Genomic DNA, 24,145 nt, shown 5'->3' with positions numbered 1-24,145 from the left:
TTCTCTCTCTCTCTCTTTCTCCTTCAGAATCTTCAGTGGCTTTCTGTGAATACAGAACAAGGCCTCACTTCCTCTACCAGGTTTTTAAGACCTTCTGTAATTTGGTGACAAATCCTTTCCTTAGTCTCAGCCCTCACTGTATCCCCGCAGATAACAAGGCTTTAGTCACATTAGTCATTCTCTGCTCCTCTGTGCCTTTGCTCATGATGTTTCTTGGGCCTAGAATTCTCCTCTCTGCCATCACCATGACTCCCACCTACAGAAATTAGAGTAATCCTACTATGCTGCACTCAAATGCCACTTCCTCCATGAAGTCCTTCCTGATACTCCCAGTCACAGAAATTATTTATTCCTTTGCATGTCTGCCATTTTTCGTTTGTAGACACACCATGTGACGCAGAAAGACAGGTGGTCCATTGCAATAATAAAGAAGCTGTACTCTGGAGCAAACTGCCTGGGTTTGGGTCCAAGCTGTACGGCTAACTAAATGAATGATCTTGGACAAGTTACTTCAACTCTTTCAGTTTTCTCATCTGTAAATGGGATAATAATAGCATCTATTTCACTAAATTGTCATAAAAGCAGTAGCATCTATTTCATTGGTTGTTAAGTTATAAAATATAAATAAAGACTTCAGACAATACTTGGTCCATGATAAGCACTGTATCATTAAAAGTATGGTTATGGCACTTATCTCCTGCAGTTTTGCAGTTATCTCCTATCCAAGTTCCTCCAATCATATTTTTTCTGCAGGGAAAAAACCATGCTTTATTGTTACCTATCTCCCAAGACTATAATGAAAATTGGATTAGAAAATGTATGTTGTTTTGAACTTTCGACATTCAATAAAGCTCTTATTACTTTAATTATTACTGTTACTACTATTACTTTCGATAATCTCTGCTCTGATGCCTGTGCCTGAGATTTTAATATCTAGAGAAGGAATTGGTCACTGTTGAATGGTTTAAAACATACACAAATGAATGAAATGAACTTTCATTGGGAAACGCGCCTCACCCCTCCAATGCGCAGAATAATAATCAGCAATGTCTGAGATTCACTGTCCTTCCCTCCTGAAAGCCCCTGGGGGTGAAATTCCAAGTGTTACTCACAAGAATCCTGCAGCATAAGAATCTGATAGATTGTTTGTGCCTCCAGCTGAGGTGGTCACCACACCTTCAAGCCAAATCTTCTTTCCTGGAGTGTATGTATTCACCACCTGTTTACACAACAGAAGCAGAAGGGGATAGTGAGATTTTAAAAGCATTCCAATATGAGAAAAAAAACACACATTCCCTTAAGGAAGTTGATCTGATTTCCTGCTTTCAGGGGGTCATGATTTGTGCTTTTTTATGATGATGCACCCAGTTCAATGTGCTGGCATTCACAAACCAAAATGCATTAATATTGACCTGTGTCCACCAAAGAAATGATCATTTTTCCCTAAGTAAACCCAAGTGACAATTGACAGAACAAGTCATACTCTAGGATGTAAACTGATGCAGTAACTTCCACTAGAAAATATAAATCATATTGTGTTAATACTCCATATTAACAAGTATTGAGAAGCAATTATTTTCAGTCTCTTATAGCACATCTACGACACATGCACTACCTAAAAGCCACGAACACATCACAAGCATCAAAAGTCACAAATCACAAGAAGGTAGAGGAGCAGTGTTTGTGGGAGAGGTGTTTTATAATTACTAGGGCAGATATACTGTAATCACATTTTGAAAATAACTGCAGTAAGGGTAAAAAGAAAAGTCACTGACCCACAAATGACAATATCCACCCAGGGAATAACTGCATGCCTTCTAAGCAAAAGCAAAAGTTCTTATTGAAAGGTGGTGTGCTAAAGATTTGAAACGGCCTAGTCTCTGACCCACAAGCTGAAGACTGACCAAACTATTCAGATCAGGATGTAGATGCACAGGATTGCAATCTGGTGGCACTCAGGGATAAGACTGTATGCTGGGTAGCCCCTGAAAGCAGAGCCTGAGTCAGAGACTTGTCTACAGATAGTTCACTTGAGAAATAATACCAAGGAGCAGGAATGAGGAACTGGGGGACTGAAATAGGGAAGAAGGGAAAACCAAGACAAAGATGCATTTTCAAATTAACAACCAATGCTGGCAACTACTCAGTCTTAAGATCCTTACAGATTGTGTATCAGAACCGTCCCCCAAGGGGACGCAAGGGGAAGCATGAGTAGCCTTGGGATCATTAACCTCTTGCTCCCTATCCCTATTTCACATACAGGACCGAGTGCTGAGCAGATTCTCTGAGTGTTCCTCATCTCTGTCTCAGAGAAGTCCCAGAGTAGGAAATGAGAAGTGAGGCACTACCTAGTACACTGGCACCTAGCAATATGCTGATTGCAAAAACAACCTTAGAGATCAGGAAAAATAAAGGCATACAATGAAAACCTATCACAACATGAAAGATCTAGATAAAAGCAACTTACGTTTATTTGCTGCCGCCTGCATGCTGGCCCAGCCCTGATCTCTACAATGATGGCTAGAGTAGAGGTGGGGCTGGGAGGATGCCAGCTATGCACTAAAGAGGCTGGATAAAGAAAATAGTGTATTTAGGTCCTATGCCTCCCCACCACCAACTACTCTCCTAGACATACACACCAAAACAATTCTTCCTCAGGTCTCTAAAGAGGTAAGGATGAGAAATCTCTCTACGTCACTGTAGCAGATGTCCATTGCTAGAGGAATGGAAAAATAAAATGTAGATATATACTATACAATATTATGCAGCAGTTAAAACAATAAAATCAATGTAAATCCAGCAACATAAATAGGCTTTAAAGGTTTAGTGATAAAAAAAAATACCGAATGAGATTTATGACACAATATTATAAATAAAATTGCTCATTGACACCCAATAACACTAAATACCCTGTAATGACACATGCCTCTTAAGAACATATATCAAACACATAGGAGGACATGTATAAGAGAGAGGTAAAAATTAAAATGAAAACAAGACCTTTCGTGAACTGATAAAAATAGTTTTCTGTTAGTTTAGGAGTATTGTGTTAATTTAATTCTCTGTATCTGAGGGCCCTCAAAAAGAAAAAAAATATATGTGGTCAAATCCATGGTACATAGACATCAACAATCAATCATAGACATCAACAATCAATCATATTCCTCTTTTCATTTCTAGCGAGGTACAACTTCCTGCTCTCTCTCCCCACATTTGCTAGAGAATTTGCATTATTTGGAATGTATTTTGGGTTGGTAAAGTCATTGACCCTTTTCAGAAACGAAGTGGTATAAGAAAATTACACAAATTTGAGATTAAAGTTAGTATCATGATCATAAATGGAAGAAAAATTCTGAGAATTAATGGTGGTGGTCAAGTAACATATTGGTAAATACTACATAAAAATTTACTCTTATACACAAAAAAGAAGCGTCATTTGAGGACACCACAAGGTAGTCCTCTCACCCCTTTCAACACTGTGCAGCGTACCCAACTTAAGGGAAGCAGGGAACTGTTAGACTAAGAAAGTTAAGAAAAATGCTTTAAATAATCAAAAGACGCATCCATCTGGCCAGATTAAAGGACTGCATCTATGATTTTCCTTAAAATATAGTGCTAAAAAAATCTGTGTACATGACAAACTATCTACTTCCTTTATGAGTAACCAGAGCAGAGTAATATATTTATGTTTCTCTTTTTTTTGTCTTTGGCTTGCAGGATATTTAATGTTTAATTTTGTGCTCAAAGACATATTAAAGGCAGTTAGAGAAAGCAGCTTTGGTTAAACAAAACAAAAAGGGAAATACTATCACATGAATGAAACTTGAAAACATTAAGCTAAGTGAAAGAAGCCAGACACGAAAGGCCGTATATTATATGATTCTATTTATATGAAATGTTCAGAATAGGCAAATTCATAGAGACAATAAGTAGACTAATGGTTTCCTATGGTTGAAGAAGAGGAATTTTAACATGGGGGAGCTAGAAGGAGAGTGATTACTAACGGGTATGAGGTTTCTTTTGGAGTGATGAATATGTTCTAAAATTAGATTGTGGAGATGATTTCAGAATTCTGCAAATATATTAAAAACCACTGAATTTCATACTTTCAAAGGTGAATTTTCTGCTATTTGAATTATATCTCAGTAAATAAATGTGTGTAAAAAAACACATCAACAAAAGGAGAGGTATGGTCTAAGTAGGCAAATAACCATAATGTGGAAAGAAGAATGTACCCTGGAAATTCTGGGTTATGCTACATGCTAGCTGTGGTACTTGTAGCAGGAATTATCTTGGACTTCAGTTTCTCCATCCACATTTAAAGTCATGAATTTATAGTAGATAAACTCTAAGTTCCTTCTAAATATAAATGTTAAAATGTGTTAGTATTTTATAATGTTAATGTAGATTCCCTTGGCTATCACCCAAAGGTCAAGAGTATCTTTGACTATGAAAGTTAAAATTACATAAACAACAAGTATGGGAAATGAAAAAAAAAAGGTCAAACACAGCTTAGAGCTGGTCATTTCAGAAACAAAGCTCTGGGCTGGAGAAAAACACTGAGAAAGGTAGAAAAATCCACAGGAGTAAATGAAATTGCCTAGGGAGAATATATAAACATGAGGCTAGAAAGGGCTAAGGATTTCCATCTAAAAACATTAATGCATAATCAAGTGCATTATTTATTCAACAAGTATTTATTGAGCACCTACTATAGCAGAGTTCTAGGGGCGAGTCTACATCAATGAAACAGAACAAGTCTCTGCTCTTGTTGGCTTACATTTTAGTCAAGGGAAGGAGAATAATAATAAACAAGTTAACAAATAAAAGAAATTTAGATCATAATAAGGGATGGAAGAAATCAAAACATCATAACATGCTAGAGAGCAGTCTGAAAGGAGGGGAGGGTTGGTACTTTATAGTGGTCAGAGAAGGCTCATGGGGAAGGTGGTATCTGAGCTGAGAACTGAGTGAAGGAACCAGCCCCTTAATGGATCTAGAAGAACAGCACGGTAAAAGGACCTCAGGTGGAAACAGGTCTGCCATTTTCAGAACCAAAAGAAGACCATCTGGACTGTAGTAAGTAACAGAGTAAAAGATTTAAAAATGAGGTCAGAAAAGAAAGGAATATTTTTATTCTGAGTGTGATGGAAAGCTATTGGAGGGATTTAACCAAGAAAGTGATCTGATCTGACTTAATGTAAAGATCCCTGCAGCTGCTATGAGATCACAAACACACACACACACACACACACACACACACACACACACACACACAGAAACTGTATCATGATACAGTTATCTGTATATCATTTAAATTATAAAATCATAAAACTATAAAATGATATACAAATTAAAGTTTTATTATTTCTCTTTTCTTCTTTCTCCCTCCCTCCCTCCCTCCCTCCCTCCCTCCCTTCTCTCTCTCTCTCTCTCTTTCTTTCTTTTTTTTGATGGAGTCTCACTCTGTTGCCAGGCTGGAGTGCAGTGGTGCAATCTCAGCTCACTGCAACCTCCACCTCCCAGGTTCAAGTGATTCTCCTGCCTTGGCCTCCCGAGTAGCTGGGATTACACGCATTCGACACCACACCCAGCTAATTTTTATTTTTAGTAGAGATGGGGTTTCACCATGTTGGCCAGGATGGTTTCAATCCCCTGACCTCGTGATCCACCCGTCTCCGCCTCCCAAAGTATTAGGATTACAGGCATGAGCCACCGCACCCAGCCAGTTTTATTATTTCTATAACCACTTTGAGCTTCAGTTTCCTCACATGTAAGTTGAAATAATACCTGATAGGATTGTGTTAAGGATCTTTTCTTTGTCAAAGGCCAAAGACACATATACTAGGCCAATCACAGGAAGACCCTGAGAGCTAGTGAAAAGGGGCACAGACCTAGCAGATACACATTTATGTGGGTCCTTCTATGGTGATGCATAAATTCAGAAGAACTAGTGCCAAATATTCTTACAGTTTGGTGATAGGATTCTGAACCACCATTTTTGATCCAAGTAAGAAATCCAGAAAATTTCCTAGAAATATTGAACCATTCGCCCTTTGAAGGCAGGGAATACTGTCTTATTCACTTTTGTATTTACTTCTTAGCAGAATGCCTGGCACAGAGTAAGTGCTTCACAGGAGATTGTGTGCAACACAAAGAAGTTAATGCAATTCCATACCTGCCCTTGCACAGCTCACAGTAAACTGCCACTCCTTAAGGAAGTTATAAGACCTGATAAAGGGTGACTACACTGATCAAAGAATTGGAGGGAATATGCTGATTGCAAAAGCAACCTTAGAGATCAGGAAAAATAAAGGCATACAATGAAAATCTATCACAACATGAAAGATCTAGATAAGAGAAACTTAGGTTTATTTGCCAAATCTCAGAATATCAGGCCTGGGGTCTTCTCCTTGATCTCAGAGGGAAAAGGAAAATTCTGCTTTGTTTAGCAGGTGATTTAGGTATGGAATCCAATAACCTCAGAAATGTTAAAGGTCAATTGCTATACAAGATGATTTGGATACCAGAATGATTTTATGCATTATCAAGCTCATTATAATATTCTGATATTAAGAAAGGAAACAATCATGTATTTTCACATTTATCCCTTGAGGACGTTTGCTATTAACTATAAGTCCTCACTTAAACTCATCAATAGGTCCTTGGAAATGGCAACTTTATGCAATAATATAACCAATTTTACTGTAGGCTACGTGAAACTAATAAGAATTAAGTTCTTGGCCGGGCACAGTAGCTCATGCCTGTAATTCCAGCACTTTGAGAGGCCGAGGTGGAGAGATCATGACGTTAAAGATCAAGATCATCCTGGCCAACATGGTGAGACCCCATTTCTACTAAAATACAAAAAATTAGCCCCACATGGTGGCGTGCGCCTGTAGTGCCAAGCTACTCAAGAGGCTGAGGCAGGGGAATCACTTGAACCCGGGAGGCAGAGGTTGCAGTGACCGGAGATCGTGCCACTGCACCCCAGTCTGTCAACAGAGTAAGACTCGGTCTCAAAAAAAAGAAAAAGAAAAAGAATTAAGTTCCTATGACATATTTCTGGTCACAAAAAATCACCAAATTCCCAAAACTTTTAATTCTAATCATTAAAATAAATGTGATCTATATATACATTTAAGAAAGATGAATAAAAACAAGAAAATTATTTATACAACTTTTGGTGTATCAGTGAGTGGCCGCAGTCATGGAGGTGGGAGGGTTAAATCAAGGAATCTGTTTGTAAAGCAAAAAGGAGTACCTCCTACCACCAGGAAGTTCCAAAACAATAAAAAACATTACAGACTTGCTATGTGCTTTAGTGCCACATGGTTTATTGTGCATTTGTATTATTGCAGACTTTACAAATTTTTATTTTACAAGAATTTTTATTCATTCATTTATTTTTCAACCTGCTCACACCAGTTCAGGGTTGAGAGTAGCCAGAGCCTATCTTGGAGGCTCAAGGTACAAGATGAGAACCAGCCATGAACAGGTCACCATTCCATTTCAGGGCCACTCTTACCCACACCCATACTCACTTGGCCTGGGACCATTTAGACACCCAAGAAACCTAATGTAATCTACGTATTTGCAGGAGTATCCAGAGAAAACCCACATAGACAGTGGCCCCAGCTGGGAATTGATTTTTCTTCCATCAATATTATATAATAAAATGATGTTGAATGAAATGAAATTATTCAAAAACCTACTGTACTTAGTTGGATGGTGGCATGCCCAACTCAAAGGAGTGATTTGTATGAGATGATTATTTTTCAAAAGGAGTTCAAAGTCTAGCTCTTTTAAGTGAGGACTTGATTCCAGAAAACAGTTGGATTTATAAAATACTTGTCTACAGGACCCTTAAAGGACATAGACTCTGTGTAAATAAAAGTTATGCCTGTAGCCATACTACTTGGGAGGCCAAGGTGGGAGGATCACTTGAGGCCAGGAGTTTGAGACCAGCCTGGGCAACATAGCTAAATCCCTCATCTCAAAAAAGAAAAAAAAATTAGCCAATCATGGTGTCTTGTGCCTATAGTCCTAGTTACTCAGGAGGCTGAGGCAGGAGGCAGTGAGTTATGATCACACCACTGCGCTCCAGCAAGAGTCCCTTAAAAAATAAAAAATAAAAAAAGTTAATAAAAAAAATAAATGCAGGGAGATTTGAAAGGAAACAATCTAAAATTGAGTAGCAGTTAGGGGCATGGACTCTGGAGACAGATCGCCTGCATTTGAATTCTGGTTCTATCATTTACTTACTGAATGACTTTGTGTGAGTTACATTACCTCTCTCTGTTTCAATTTTCTTGGCTGTAAAATCAGAATAATATCTACCTTAGAGGATTTTTATAATATTTAAATTACATAATATTTGTAAAGCACTTGAAGTAGTGTCTGGCACATAGTAAGCATGTAGAGGTGTAAACCAGAATGTTATCTAGACCACTCTCCTTGTCCAACGCACATGAACTTGTGTTTGAATGAATAACATTAGAGTTGATTGTTTTTCCTTCAGACATAGCACTTGTGGTGATAGGTAATAGCCCAGATGTTTCCTAAGCAGCAGGAAAGTCCAGTTTAGAATTTAAAATGCACATGGATAATTCACACAAACATAATCATCATTCAGAGTAGTTCACTTATCCATTCTCAGCACAGGGGTAATTCCAGTCAAGCCACATGAACAAAAACACACAGTAAGAAACAACTTTGATACAAAAACTAAAAAAGTTATATGAAATAGGTTTTTTTTTTTTTTTGGAAATATTCCTAGAAATTATTAATGTTAAAAGTTCTAGGAGTAGTCAATACAAACCAACAAATATTTTCTGAGTATTTACTGTTTGGGTCATTGTGGAAGGCTTATGAACTCTGTATCTTCCATGAGCAAAGAAGCATCATGGTGACATGTCGTGGAGGTACAGACACTGAGGCTGGGTGTTGGTTGGGTCTGGGAAGGAAATAAGCATGGGCAGAGAAGAGAGAAAAAAATTAGGAAAAACAAATGGAACCAGCTGCAAAATTCCCTTAGAAAGTAAAACTCTAAGAAACTGAGGGCTATAGTTCAACACTGTGGTTTTTTTGTGGAAAATATGATTCTCCCTGTGCTACAAGAGAGAAAATTGGAGGACTTTGGAAAGCAAAAGGGTACAGTTCCTGGTGAGAAATGATGTGCCACTGAAGGTTATTTTAAGGGATACACTGTCTGGGGAGGAAGAAGTACGAATGCTGAAATTACCTAAGTGAAGGTAGAGGGAACTGAGTGGCTGGCTGCCTTTCAGCAGTTCTTCTGTTCCCAAATAGACTTCAACCCTTGGGTCCATGTGGTCAAGGGGGCTTTCAGGTACCCAGAAAACCACTCAGTAAAGGGCCAGTGGCTGCTCAGAATCTTTGAGCCTGCTAGAGGCAGAGTTGTGTAAAGGGAAACCCTTCCAGCTCCAATCCTTCATATTTCAGGGTTGAGGACTATGAGGACTGTTTCATGTGGACGTGCTGAGGGAGGAGTGGGGAGAGAGCAAAAGAGGAGAGACTAGAGAAAACAGCCGGGATACTTGAGTTTATTTTCCCTACCACTTTGAATTAAAAACAAAAAAGAAAAAAAAACAGTAAAAATAAGAAAATAACAATTTATGTAGCACGTTTTCAAATCTGGGCTTCCTTTTCCTGTATTTCCTTGATATCCTGCCTCTAAAACTGTGATCTAAGTCCTTTGAAAAGACTCTTGAGAGCCTGGCTTCAGCCACTGGCTGTGTAAGAAATGGTAACCTTGTAGCAGCAGACATGTTGTTTATGGTTATCCAAACCCAACACCTTTGTTAATGAGAAAGGAAGCAATAAAACAGTAACAGTGGACAGGCCAGCTGGGCTAATCAGCTCTGGCAGGAGGCCCACACTCCAAAAGAAGCTGGATACCATTAATTCTAGCATCTCATCTGCTTGGAAATGAACCTTCCCCAGAAGTTCAGGAAGAACAGTAGCTCTTTAAATAACCCAAACTGGTCCTCTACAGAGTTGGTTACAAAGAGCTGAATAGCTACAGCAAGCTTCTTACACCACCTTACCTACACACAGAGTTCTTACAGATATCCTTGCTTCTTGGCAGTCTTTGTTCCTTATAAGTGGTCAAGGTGAGAACTCTGTGCCCTTCCTATGTTTCTTTCCATTCTTCTTGTGTGTTTTTTGACTCTCTACTTACCTGCTACATTAGAGCAGAGGATATTGACTCTGTCCTCCTTCCTCACTGCCCCTCCCTGAGTTCTGGATCTTGTCATTTGTTCCTTGGTCTTCTTGCCTCTAATCTTTTCCTCTTCTAGTCCATCCTTCACTCTGCTGCTATCTGTTATCTTGACAAATCCCTCTCTAGCTTAAGAACCTTCAGTGGTTCCCCATTGCTAGCAGCAGTACTCAATTATTTGTATTCAGAGGTCTGTTTGATCAGCTGGAGATGTGCTACAAGCAACTTGTTTCGGATACTATTGAAAGCAGTGATTTGGGAATAATTTACTTCAAAATAAAAAGTAAATTCAGAGTTGTCATAATAACATTTCGCCCAAATTCTGAAATGTTTCCTTAACTGGGAAAAAAAAGGCTAAGGAGCTAATAACTGCACATAACCCACAGTCTATTTTATCTATTTGTTCACGGGAGCATACTAGACATGATAAAATCAAGTTGAGAACCACTGACCCACAGGATAAGGGGCTAACTGCTTTATTTAACTTGTTATCTTAGACTTTCACAACCACCCCTTAGCTCTCTCTTCTCCTATTTCTTCCCTATAGGAGGAAGACTTACGGCTCACTACAAAGAATTTTCAACTAACAAAGTTATAGTTTTTTACTGATTACCTCCCCCCTACTCACCGCTCATCCACATTGTCTGATTTCTTTTTCAAGCCTATTTCAAAGTTATTTCCTCTGTGGAACTTTCCTCAAACCTTTATTTCTTCTCTCCTCTGGGTTCTAAAGTTCTTTGAACCTACCTCTGACGTTGACCTTATTATACTGAATTGTAATTTTCTATTTTTTCCCTTTTTGCATGTCATATAGAATGCTTGACAATTGCTTTACTTGTAAAATACTTAGAAATAAATGAGAGATAATACTTTACCGATGAGAAAGCAAAATTTCAGAGCAGATAACTAATAATCTCAGTATCACAGGGCAAACACCAAATCCTCACAGTTCCAGTTTAGGGCTTTGTTCACTTTCTAATTGAATTTCCTGTTTGAGGAGACCCATAACATCTGGCTGGCTAAACTGCCTCCATATTTAACATGTCCTTAGGTTAGACAAGCTGGGCTATTCTGAGCTCAGTCATTCCAGTATCTCGTCACATTCCTCTTGATGTATTTCTTCTGTCTAATGTACTTCCTGTCAGTTTCATTAATCTTTTTCTGTATAATTTCTGTTTATCATCTCTGTGTTCTGGAGTGCCATCTTTGCCCATTTTCTTTCAGTATCAGATCAATTTTTAATTTGTGGCTTCTGTTTCTGTGACATTTTTAGGATTTAAAATTGCATTCTCTGCACTTGTTATCTCAAACCACAGAAAAGCAGTTGAATGTAATTACAATAAAACATTAAATTAAAATAAGAACCTACACAAAAAAGATAATGTCACTAGGGAGGCAAGGACATTATGATCATATGCAAGAAAATGGGAAGGAAAAGTTTCACAGAATCCCAAAGCAATGACTACATTCAAGGGTAAGTGCTAGTTAGAGAGAGATTGGAAATAGCCACTTGCATGTAAATTACTCTTCCTCTCTTTCCCAGTCCTTTTCTGTGACTAACCAATTCTTACCTAGTTACAAGTCATAGGCACCAGCAGCCTCACTGGTAATTTTACTGTTGCTTAGGACAAACCTTACAATCCTCCTGCTTACATGTTGAAACACCGGATGGTCATCCAGAGTTGCCTCTTCCTCCTGAAGAAGCTTTTTGCCCCACACAGCAATTTGCTCCCAGGACCATTCCTCCAAATGTCTATGGGTAGCACATAACCTTTTTCACATTGTCTTTGCCTTGCATATAGCAGGACCTTACTAAACACTGACCAAGAAGCCTGTGCATGTGAAACGTAGGAGTGGAATTCATTAGATCAATGCAAATAACACTCTGAAAAGTCTTGTCCTCTTCCACTATCATTTGCCTAATATCATAAGACGCAACTTCATTCATTCATTCGACCCTCACTTCTAGAATACCCACCCTAGATTATTAATTGACTGTGGGATCAAATCGATGTTCTTTCAACAAGAACATTCAGTATTCTTCTTTGAAAGCCTTCCTAATCCTGGGTGGTTAGGAATATAATTATTACACAGGTTATAAAATAAATAGCTGATAAGTGTAGGCAATACTGAATAGTGTAATGGATAAGAGTGTAGGTTCTGGAGTTAGATGAGCCTTAGTTTGAATTTGAATTTTACTACTTAAAAAGTTCTGGTGGCCTTGAGCAAATCACTCGTTTCTTTAATGGATTAATAATACATAATGCACTCAATAAATGGCATTTATAACCCCAGAAGTAACATAATTGTTATATTTCTGTAAGTTAATGATGCATTTTTCACAATTTAATGCTTTTGAAATCAGAATATTATTTAAAATCAGGATCAAATAAAACCTGCCTGCTGTTTATTCTCTCCCTTCCCAGTTGTTATTTTTTATTTTTGTATATTTTTTGAGACAGAGTCTCGCTCTGTTGCCAGGCACCAGGCTGCAGTGCAGTGGTGCGATCTCGGCTCACTGCAATTTCTGCTTCCTGGTTTCAAGCAATTCTCCTGCCTCAGCCTCCCAAGTAGCTGGCTCTACAGGCACGTGCCACCATGTCCTGCTAATTTTTGTATTTTTTAGTAGAGACAGGGTTTCACTATGTTGCCCAGCATGGTCTCGACCTCTTGACCTCGTGATCCCCCAGCCTCAGCTTCCCAATGCTGGGATTACAGGTGTGAGCCACTGCGCCTGGCCCCAGTTGTTATTAAATTAATGGTGTATTTTACATTTGTTCTAAGATTCAAGGAAATATTTGTATCTAAGAATCAAGGAAATTAAGGTTCAGGAGATGATAATGATTGAAACTTTGGTGCTCTTTTGTGATAAATATACCTTTCAGATTAGACTCCCCCACTATAATATTATTCGTCTTGTATGTGAAGACAAAGAGCCAAAGTTGCCCTTAGGTCATATTCTCCCATTTGCAGATGCACAGCCAAGTGGGGTCACAGAGGCTAATTTACCTAGAAGTTCATGGAGCTTAAATTTCCAGCTCCCTGCTTTCACAGGCATCTAACAATATCCTAAGAAGGGCCCTGCTAATGTGTTTATACGGTCAAATATTTATATAATTTGCAGATTTCCTTGTTTTATTTTCCTTAAAAAGGTCCCCATTGTGTAAATGTCAGGCCCCATAAAACTTAGAATCACTCATTAATGTTATCCCAAGGAACTAATGTGGTACCGTTTGTATTTAGGGTCCTGTGCCTTCTCTGAGTACAGGTGACCCTAGAACAACATGGGTTTGAGCTGCATGAGTTCACTTACATATGAATTTATTTCAGTAAAAGTTATATTGGGTGCACCTGCCTCTCCTTCCTGCCTTTTCACATCCTCCACCTCTTCTGCCTCTGCCACTCCTGAGACAGCAAGACCAACGCCTCCTCTTTCTCCTCCTATTCAGCCTACTCAATGTGGAGACAAAGAGGATAAAGACCTTTATGATGATGATCTGCTTCCACTTAATAAATAGTGAATATATTTTCTCTTTATTCTAACTTTATTTTCTTTCTTTTTTCCTTTTTTCTTTCTTTTTTTTATTTTTTTGGAGACAGGGTCTTGCTGTGTTGCCCAGGCTGGAGTGCAGTGGCGGGACCCAGCTCACTGTAGCCTCAACCTCCCTGGACTCAAGCAATCCTCCCACCTCAGACTCCCAAGTAGCTAGTACCACAGGTATGTGCCACTATGCCCAGCTAAGTGTGTGTGTGTGTATGTGTGTGTGTGTGTGTTTGTGTGTGTGTAGATACAGGGTTTTGACATGTTACTCAGTCTGGTCTCAAACTCCTGGCTCAAATGATCCACCCACTTTGACCTCCTAAAGTGCTGGGATTACAGATGTGAGCTGCCACACCCAGCCCATGATTTTCTTAATAACATTTTTTTTCTTCTAGCTTACTTTATTATGAAAATACAGTTGATAATACAGATAACAAAATATGTACAAATCAACTGTTTATGTTATCAGTAAGGCTTCTAGTCAACCGCAGTCCATTAGCAGTTAAGTTTTGGGAGAGTCAAAAGTTATACACGAATTTTCGACTGTGCAAGGGGGTCAGTGCCCCTAACCCTCATGTTATTCAAGGGCCAACTATATTTATTTGGCTTGTGTTTCTCTTGCCCTCTGTCAAAACCTGATCTTGGGAAAAGATCTTCTATTTGCCATTAAAGCCTTAGTGTTAATTTAAGCCAGTGTAGTCTACCTCTTCTCAGATTGTTTACATTCTTCATCATCATCCTAATGTAGAATGAAAGATTATTCACTCAAATGAAATATCTGAAACAAACAGACTGAAATGTTATTTGGGGGCACAAAGAGACTTTTCCTTCACTCCAAACACAAACACTGAAGATACTCTCCTACTATGTTTATATGTAGATGCAGCTCATAAGGCTATCTAAACTGATTTCCATCTATTCAACACTACTACAAAAGTTAGCAGCAGATAAGGTTATTCTGCAGTGTGAACAGCAGAGACAGCACATATAAGTGTGAATGAGATAAGACATTACTTCTTTCATACTTCTAGTGCTTTATTCTGCTCATTGACCTACCCCTTGCTTTGTGCATCCTTCCTTCCAGCATGTATTGAGCACTTGCTAAGTGACAGGAACTGAGACATTGAAATATGCAGTCAATATTGCTGAACGAATGAGGGAATTAATGAATTAATCAAGCAAAAACTGATTTTTGTGATGATACCACTGTTTTTTTAAAAAATTATACGTTAAGTTCTTGGGTACATGTGCAGAATGTGCAGGTTTGCTATACAGGTATACACGTGCCGTGGTGGTTTGCTGCACCCATCAACTCATCATCTACATTAGGTATTTCTCCTAATGCTATCCCTCCCCTAAGCCCCCACACCCTGACAGGTCCCAATGTGTGATGTTCCCCTCTCTGTGTCCATATGTTTTCATTGTTCAACTCCTACTTATGAGTGAGAACATGAAGTGTTTGGTTTACTGTTCATGTGTTAGTTTGCTGAGAATAATGGTTTCCAGCTTCATCCATGTCCCTGCAAAGGACATGAACTAATCCTTTTTTATGGCTGCATAGTATTCTGTGGTATATATGTGCCACATTTCTTTATCCAGTCTGTCACTGATGGGCATTTGGGTTGGTTCCAAGTCTTTTTTATTGTGAATAGTGCCACAATAAACATATATGTTCATGTGCCTTTATAATAGAATGGTTTATAAACCTTTGGATATATACTGAGTAATGGGATTGTTGGGTGAAATGGTATTTTTAGTTCTAGATCCTTAAAGGAGTCACCACACTGTCTTCCACAATGATTGAACTCATTCAGAGTCCCACTAACATTGTAAAAGCATTCCTATTTCTCCACAGCGGCTTCAGCATATGTTGTTTCCTGACTTTTTAATAATCACCATTCTAACTGGCTTGAGATAGTATCTCAATGTGGCTTTGATTTGCATATCTCTAATGACCAGTGATGATAAGCTTTTTTTTCATAGGTTTGCTGGCTGCATAAATGTCTTCTTTTGAGAAGTGTCTGTTCATATGCTTTGCCCACTTTTTGATGCGGTTGTTTATTTCTTATAAATTTGTTTAAGTTCTTTGTAGATTCTGGATATTAGCCCTTTGTCAGATGGATAGATTGAAAAAATTTTCTTCCATTGTGTAGGTTGCCTGTTTACTCTGGTGATAGTTTCTTTTGCTGTGCAGAAGCTCTTTAGTTTACTTAGATCCCATTTGTCAATTTTGGCTTTTGTTCCCATTGCTTTTTGTGTTTTGTTATGAAGTCTTTGCCCATGCCTATGTCCTGAATGGTAATGCCTAGGTTTTCTTCTAGGGTTTTTATGGTTTTAGGTCTTACATTTAAGTTGTTAATCCATCTTCAGTTAATTTTTGTATAAGGTGTAAGGAAGGGATCCAGTTTCAGCTTTCTGCATTTGGCTAGCCAGTTTTCCCAACACCATTTATTAAATAGGGAATCCTTTCCACATTCTTGTTTTTGTCAGGTTTGTCAAAGATCAGATGGTTGTAGATGTGTGGTATTATATCTGAGGCCTCTGTTCTGTTCCTGTAGTCTTTATATCTGTTTTGGTACCAGTACCATGCTGTTTTTGTTACTGTAGCCTTATAGTATATTTTGAGTCAGGTAGTGTGATGCCTCCAGCTTTGTTCTTTTTGCTTAGGGTTGTCTGGGCTATATGGACTCTCTTTTGGTTCCATATGAAGTTTACGGTGTCTTTTTTTCCCCCCAATTCTGTGAAGAAAGTCAATGGTAGCTTGGTGGGAATAGCATTGAATCTATAAATTACTTTGGGCAGTATGGCCATTTTCATGATATTAATTCTTTATATCCATGAACATGAAATGTTTTTCCATTTGTTTGTGTCCTCTCTTATTTCCTTGAGCAGTGGTTTATAGCTCTCCTTGAAGAGGTCCTTCATGTCCCTTGTAAGTTGTATTCCTAGGTATTTTATTCTCTCTGTAGCAATTGTATATGGGAGTTCTCTCATAATTTGGCTCTCTACTTGTCTATTGTTGACATACAGGAATGCTTGTGATTTCTACACATTAATTTTATATCCTGAGACTTTGCAGAAGTTGCTTATCCGCTTAATGAAAGTTTGGGCTGAGATGATGGGATTTTCTAAATAAACAATTATGTCATCTGCAAACAGAGACAATTTTACTTCCTCTTTTCCTAACTGAATACTCTTTATTTCTTTCTCTTGATTGATTGCCCTAGCCAGAACTTCCAATAGTATGTTGAATAGGAGTGATGAGAGAGGGCATCCTTGTCCTGTGCCAGTTTTCAAAGTGAATACTTCCAGTTTTTGCCCATTCAGTATGATATTGGCTGTGGGTTTGTCATAAATAGCTCTTATTATTTTGAGATATGCTCTATCAATACATAGTTTATTGAGAGTTTTTAGCATGAAGCGTTGCTGAATTTTGTCAAAGGACTTTTCTGCATCTGTTGAGATAATCATATGGTTTTTGTCATTGGCTCTGTTTATGTGATCGATTACATTGATTGATTTGTGTAAGTTGAACCAGACTTGCATTCTAGGGATGAAGCCTACTTGATCGTGGTGGATAAGCTTTTGGATGTGCTGCTGGATTCAGTTTGCCAGTATTTTATGGAGGATTTTCACATTGATGTTCATCAGGAATATTGGCCTGAAATTTTCTTTTTTTGTTGTGTTTCTGCCAAGTTTTGGTATCAGGATTATGCTGGCCTCATTAAGTTAGGGAGGATTCTCTATTTTTCCATTGTTTAGAATAGTTTCAGAAGAAATGGTATCAGCTCTCCTTTGTACCTCTGGTGGAATTTGGCTGTGAATCTGTCTAGTCCTGGCCTTTTTTTGGTTGGTAGGCTATTATTTACTGCCTCAATTTCAGAACTTGTTAATAATCTATTCAGGGATGTGACTTCTTCCTGGTTCAGTCTTGGGACGGTGTATGTGTCCAGGACTTTATCCATTTCTTCTAGATTTTCTAGTTTATTTGTGTAGAGGTGTTTAGTGTTTACAGTATTCTCTGATGGTAGCTTTTCTCTTTTCTTTTCTTCTTTTCTTTTCTTTTTGAGACAGAGTTTCGCTCTTGTTGTCCAGACTGGAGTGCAATGGCACGATCTCAGCTCACTGCAACCTCTGCCTTCCAGGTTCAAGCAATTCTCCTGTCTCAGCCTCCTGAATAGCTGGGATTATAGATGCCCACTACTACACTCAGCTGAATTTTGGATTTCAATAGAGATGGGGTTTAACCATGTTGGCCTGGCTGGTCACGAACTCCTGACCTCAGGCGATCAGCCTGCCTCGGCCTCCTAAAGAGCTAGGATAACAGGTGTGAGGCATCGCGCCTGGACGGTACTTTGTCTTTATGCGGGATTGGTGGTGATATCCCTTTTGTCATTTTTTAATTGTGTCTACTTGATTCTTCTCTCTTTTCTTCTTTATTAGTCTGGCTTGCATCTATCTATTTTGTTGATCTTTTCAAAAAACCACCTTCTGGTTTCATTGATTTGTTGAAGGGTTTTTCATGTCTCTGTCCCCTCAGTTCTGCTCTAATCATAGTTGTTTCTTGTCTCCTGCCAGCTTTTGAATTTGTTTGCTCTTGCTTCTGTAGTTCTTTTAATTGTGATGTTAGGGTGCTGATTTTAAATCTTTCCTGCTTCTCTTGTGGGCATTACTGCTATAAATTTCCCTCTACACATTGCATTTACTGTGTCCCAGAGATTCTGTACATTGTGCCTTTGTTCTCATTGGTTTCAAAGAACATCTTTATTTCTGCCTTCATTTCATTATTTACCCAATAGTCATTCAGGAGCAGGTTGCTCAGTTTCCATGTGGTTGTGCAGTTTTGAGTGAGCTTCTTAATCCTGAGTTCTAATTTGATTGCACTGTGGTCTGAGAGACTGTTTGTTATGATTTCCATTCTTTGCATTTTCTGAGGAGTGTTTTACTTCCAATTGTGTGGTCAATTTTAGAATAAGTGTGATGTGGTGCTGAGAAGAATGTATATTCTGTTGATTTGGGGTAGAGAGTTCTATAGACGTCTATTAGGTCTGCTTGGTCCAGGGCTGAGTTCAAGTCCTGGATACCCCGGTTAATTTTTTGTCCCATTGATCTGTCTAACATTGACAGTGGGGTGTTAAAGTCTCCCACTATTATTGTGTGGAAATCTAAGTCTCTTTGTAGATCTCTAAGAACTTGTATCTGGGTGCTCCTGTATTGAGTGCATATATTTAGGATAGTTAGCTCTTCTTGTTGCATTGATTCCTTTACCATTATTTAATGCCTTTGTCTCTTTTGATTTTGTTGGTTTAAAGTCTACGAGACTAGGATTGCAAGATTGCAACCCTCACTTTTTTTTTTTGCTTTCCATTTGCTTGGTAAATATTCTTCCATCCCTTTATTTTGAGCCAATGTGTGTCTTTGCATGTGAGATGGGTCTCCTGAATACAACACATGGATGGGTCTTGACTCTATCCAATTTGCCAGTCTGTGTCTTTTAATTGGGGCATTTAACACATTTACATTTAATGTTAATATTGTTATGTGTGAATTTGACCCTGTCATTATGATGCTAGCTTGTTATTTTGCCCTTTAGTTGATTCAGTTTCTTCATAGTGTCTACGGTCTTTACAATTAGGTATGTGTTTTCAGTGGCTGGTACCAGTTTTTGCTTTCATGTTTAGTGCTTCCTTCAGGAGCTCTCGCAAGGCAGGCCTGGTGTTAACAAAATATCTTAGCATTTGCTTGTCATAAAGGATTTTATTTCTCCTTCGCTTATGAAGCTTAGTTTGGTTGGATATGAAATTTTGGCTTGAAAATTCTTTTCTTTAAGAATGTTGAATATTGGCCTCCCCTCTCTTCTGGCTTGTAGGTTTTCTGCTGAGAGATCTGCTGTAAGTCTGATGGGCTTCCCTTTGTGGGTAACCCCATTTTTCTCTCTGGCTGCCCTTAACATTTTTTCCTTCATTTCAACTTGGTGAATCTGATGATTATGTGTCTTGTAGTTGCTCTTTTCGGGGAGTATCTTTGTGGTGGGCTCCACCCAGTTCTAACTTCCAAGTGGATTTGTTTACACTGTGAGGGGAAAACCACCTACTCAAGCTTCAGCAGTGGTGGATGTCCCCACCCACACCAAGCTGGAGCATCCCAGGTCGACCTCAGACTGTGCTGGCAGTGGGAATTTCAAGCCAGTGGATCTTAGCTTGCTGGGCTCCATGGGGGTGACTTCCTGGCTTCAGTCTCCTTTCCAGGGAGCGAACAGTTCTGTCTGGTTCGCATTCCAGGTGCCCCTGGAGTATGAAAAAAACCCCACAAACTCCTGCCATTAGCTCAGTGTCTGCCCAAATGGCCACCCAGTTTTGTGCTTGAAACCCAGGGCCCTGGTGGCATAGGCACTGGAGGGAATCTCCTGGTTTGCCGGTTGCGAAGACCATGGGAAAAGCACCGTATCTGGGCTGGAATGCGCCATTCTTCCCAGTACAGTCTCTCACAGCTTCCCTTGCCTAGGGGAGGGAAATCCCCTGACCCCTTGCACTTCCCGGGCAAAGCGACACCCCACCCTGCTTTGGCTCACCCTCCGTGGGCTACACCCACTGTCCAACCAGTCCCAACGAGATGAACAAGTTACCTTAGTTGGAAATGCAGAAATCACCTCCCTTCTCCATCAATCTTGCTGGGAGCTGCAGACCGGAGCTGTTCCTATTTGGCCATCTTGCCAGCAGACCTCTAATTGCTCCTGATACTACTGTTCTTACCATAGTAATGTGTTTTCATTTTCCAGTTTTCTTCATTAGAGAAGGTTAATATTATCATTGTCCTCATGTTTCCTTTAATTCTGCCTCTAGTTATTCTATGGTCTTCAAGGATGAGTGGGTTTGTGTTTGTTTGTTTTGTTCCTTTCTTCTTACTTACTAAGAGATTCAAATAAGCAGGTTAACTGGAAAACTGGTTAAAAGCAAAGGTTTCCTTTAAAATCTATTAATTACTTCAAAGGAATTACATGTCCTTCTGCCTTACTTCCATGGTCCTGCAACTACAATATATTGGAAGAAGTGGCATAATGTCACAGCATTTATTAAGACTTCAAAAGAGTTTATTTGTATTAAATATAAACAACCATAAGCAGTAATGATGTTAAAAGAATGATCATGCTCATATGATGAACCATACAAGCCATTCCCATGAATGGTTTGAACTGTGCAAATTAGAGGGAGTCTAACTTTAGGTGTTAGCCTCAATGTCACTTCTTCTGAGAGGACTTCCCTGGTTTTCTTTCCTTTAAAAACTAAGGTGGATATTTCCCACCATGGACTCCTATAGCATCCTGTAATAGGAATCATAACATCATATTACTGTTGCCTGTTTTATTATCAATTTTCTCACTAGACCATAAGGTCTATGAAGACAAGCATCATGTCAGTCTTGCTGACCATTTTGTTCTCAGGGACCTGGAAAATTCTAAGAATGTTAGAAATAGTCAATACATGAAGGAAGGAAGGGAAGAAAGAAGAAAACAGAAGCAGTTAGAATGGCTATTATAAAGAAGACAGTAAGAAATGCTGTGAGGTATGGAGAAAAGAGAACTGTTACACACTGTTAGCGGGAATGTAAATTAGGACATCCATTATGGAAATCAATATGGAAGTTCCTCAAAAAGCTAGAAATATAATTACCGTATGATCCAGCAATCCCAGTTCAGGGTATGTAACAAAAAGAAAATATGTCAAAGAAATATCTGCACTCTCATGTTCACTGCAGTACCATTCACAGTAGTCAAGTTATGAAATCAACATAAGTGTCCATCAACAGATAAACGGAGCCAGGTGTGGTGGCTTAGGAATGTAATCCCTGTACGTTTGGGTAAGTGGGGCAGGAGAATCACTTGAGACCAGAAGTTTCCAGCCTGGGCAACACAGCAACACCCTGTCTCTACAAAAATATTAAAAAATTAGCCAGGTATGGTGCTGTGGTCCTGTAGTCTCAGCTACTTGGGAGGCTGAAGCAGGAGGTTGGCTTGAGCCCAGGCGTTCAAGGCTGCAGTGAGCTATAATTGCACAGTAGCTCAATTTTTTTTCTCAAGAGAAAAACAAAAGAATGGGTAAAGAAAATGTGGCACATATATTCATGGAATACTATTGAGCCATAAAAAAAATGGGATCTTGTCATCTGAGGCAACATGAATGAGCCTGGAGGACATCAGGTTAGTTGAAATAAGCGAAGTATAGAAAGCTAAATACCACATATGTTCGTTTATATGTGGAAGCTAAGAAATTTGATGACATAAAAGTAGAGAGTAAAACAGTGGTTACTAAAGGCTTGGAAGGGTGGGGAGTGGAGATAGAAGAGGCTGGTTATCAAATCCAAAATTACAGCCAGATAAAAGGAATACATTCTAGTGTTTGATAGCACCGTAGGGTGATTATAATTAATATAACTTATTGTACATTTTCTAATGTATAGAAGACTTTGAATGTTCCCAACACAAATAAATGATAAATGTTTGAAGTGATAAATGTGTGAATTATCCTGATTTTTTTTTTTTTTTTTTTGAAACAGAGTCTTGGTCTATTGCCCAGACTAGAGTGCAGTGGTGTGATCTCGACTCACTACAACCTCTGCCTCCTGGGTTCAAGCAATTCTCCTGCCTCAGCCTCCTGAGTAGCTGGGATTACAGGTGCCTGCCACCATGCCCAGCTGATTTTTGTATTTTTAGTAGAGATGCCATTTCACCATGTTGGCTAGGCTGGTCTCAAACTCCTGACCTCAGGTGATCTGCTCGCCTCAGCCTCCCAAAGTGCTAGGATGACAGGCATGAGCCACCACACCTGACCAAGTTATCCTAATTTGATCATTACACATTGTATACACATATTGCAATATCACTTTGTACCCCATAAATATGGGCAATTATTATGTATCAATTAAAAATAATTTTAGAAAAAAGGAAGGGAGGAAGGAAGAAATTTTTCAAATATTGGGGCAGCCAATGGTTGAGTTTATTTAGTATTCAAAATGCAATAATATAGACAGTACTTTTGGAAACATTTCCTTTATGACTGGGATTTCACCAACGCCTTCCTGTGCTTATTGAATTACTGAAAATAATATCAAAAAGTGTTATTTCCTCCTCTGATTCCTCTAGGAGATGAAGACACAAATCATAGAGTCCAAATGACTTCAGCCAAAGTGGTTCTTCTTGGTTCTTAAGTCATTGTTTTGGAGTCAGCCCAGCTATCCTGACTGTACCATCTGCACTGTGTCCTAAACATCTCTTACTTTCCCATCTAACTCTTCCCTGTATTTTTAGATTATCAACTCTTTCCTTTGACTCATATCCCAATGTACAGATGATCATCATAATTCTAATGAAAGGGAAAGAATGTGCGGATCATCCAAAGGGGTGAGTTGTCCACACATTGTTCAAACATGTCTGTTTGGCTTTCAAATGTGTCATGCAGATTTTCATATAACCAGATAATTCACCCACTGCTCAGAAAACTGAGAATTCTTCTCTAAGTGGCAGTCCAAATTTGCAAACCACAGCTGTTTTTAGCAATTGAGTCATTGCCTTTCAGTTGCCAAAAGTATCACCTATCATATTCCCCAGAGTTCAAAGAAAGAGGAAAGAGGAGAAAAAGCAAAGAACAAGTTGAGGATAAAGGTAATGTAAAGCTTCTCTAGTCACAGAAATTATTAAAAATAGCTATAATAACTATAACAACAATAATAACAGCAATAAGAACTAGCATTCAATAACAGTGAACAAAATAGGGCTTTCTCACAAGACTTTACTAATCTCTAAGAGGGAGGGAGAATAATATCCTTAGCATCTTCATTTTACAAACAAAGAGAGAAAATCAGAGAAATCAAGTGACTGGCCCAAAGCCACACAGCTATTAAGCCAGGCCATCAGACTTCAAATTCTGACCCTAATATCCTATTTAAACATCCTCATCGCTGATTTATCAAGCCACTCCCATATGGCACCATTTTGGTGAAAAGTCTGCCCCTTTTCTACCACTGTGGGCCTAATGAGGTCCTTAGGACTTCACTTCTACAAATAGAGAAGAAACAAAGATGATACTTCTAGCTTTGGGGTGAAGGTTGTAGGTATATAGACATTAAAACCTTACTTGGAAGGCCAGGCACCGTGGCTCATGCTTATAATCCCAGCACTTTGGGAGGCCAAGGCGGATGGATTGCCTGAGCTCAAGAGTTCAAGACAAGCGTGGGCAAGATGGTAAAACCCTGTCTCTACCAAAAATACAAAAAATGAGCCAGGCGTGGGGGTGGCATCTGCCTGTAGTCCCAGCTACCGGGAAGCTGAGGTAGGACTGCTTGAGCCTGAGGTTCAGTGAGCTGAGATC

At 39.0% G+C, this 24,145-nt stretch overlaps 1 protein-coding gene across 1 annotated transcript in view; it reads right to left on the bottom strand.

Moving 5' to 3' along the window:
- Nucleotides 1–24,145, bottom strand: part of HPSE2 (heparanase 2 (inactive)) — a 277,616-nt gene that overhangs the window by 154,136 nt on the left and 99,335 nt on the right. Inside the window, exon 6 of the mRNA XM_017502836.2 lies at nt 1,113–1,219. Within this exon, the coding sequence (XP_017358325.1) occupies nt 1,113–1,219 (107 nt within the window). The remainder of the gene's footprint in view (nt 1–1,112; nt 1,220–24,145) is intronic.

The sequence above is a fragment of the Cebus imitator genome, unplaced genomic scaffold, assembly GCF_001604975.1.
Source record: "Cebus imitator isolate Cc_AM_T3 unplaced genomic scaffold, Cebus_imitator-1.0 Scaffold299, whole genome shotgun sequence".
Taxonomy (NCBI): Eukaryota; Metazoa; Chordata; class Mammalia; order Primates; family Cebidae; genus Cebus; species Cebus imitator.
This window is presented reverse-complemented; position numbering and strand designations above follow the sequence as displayed.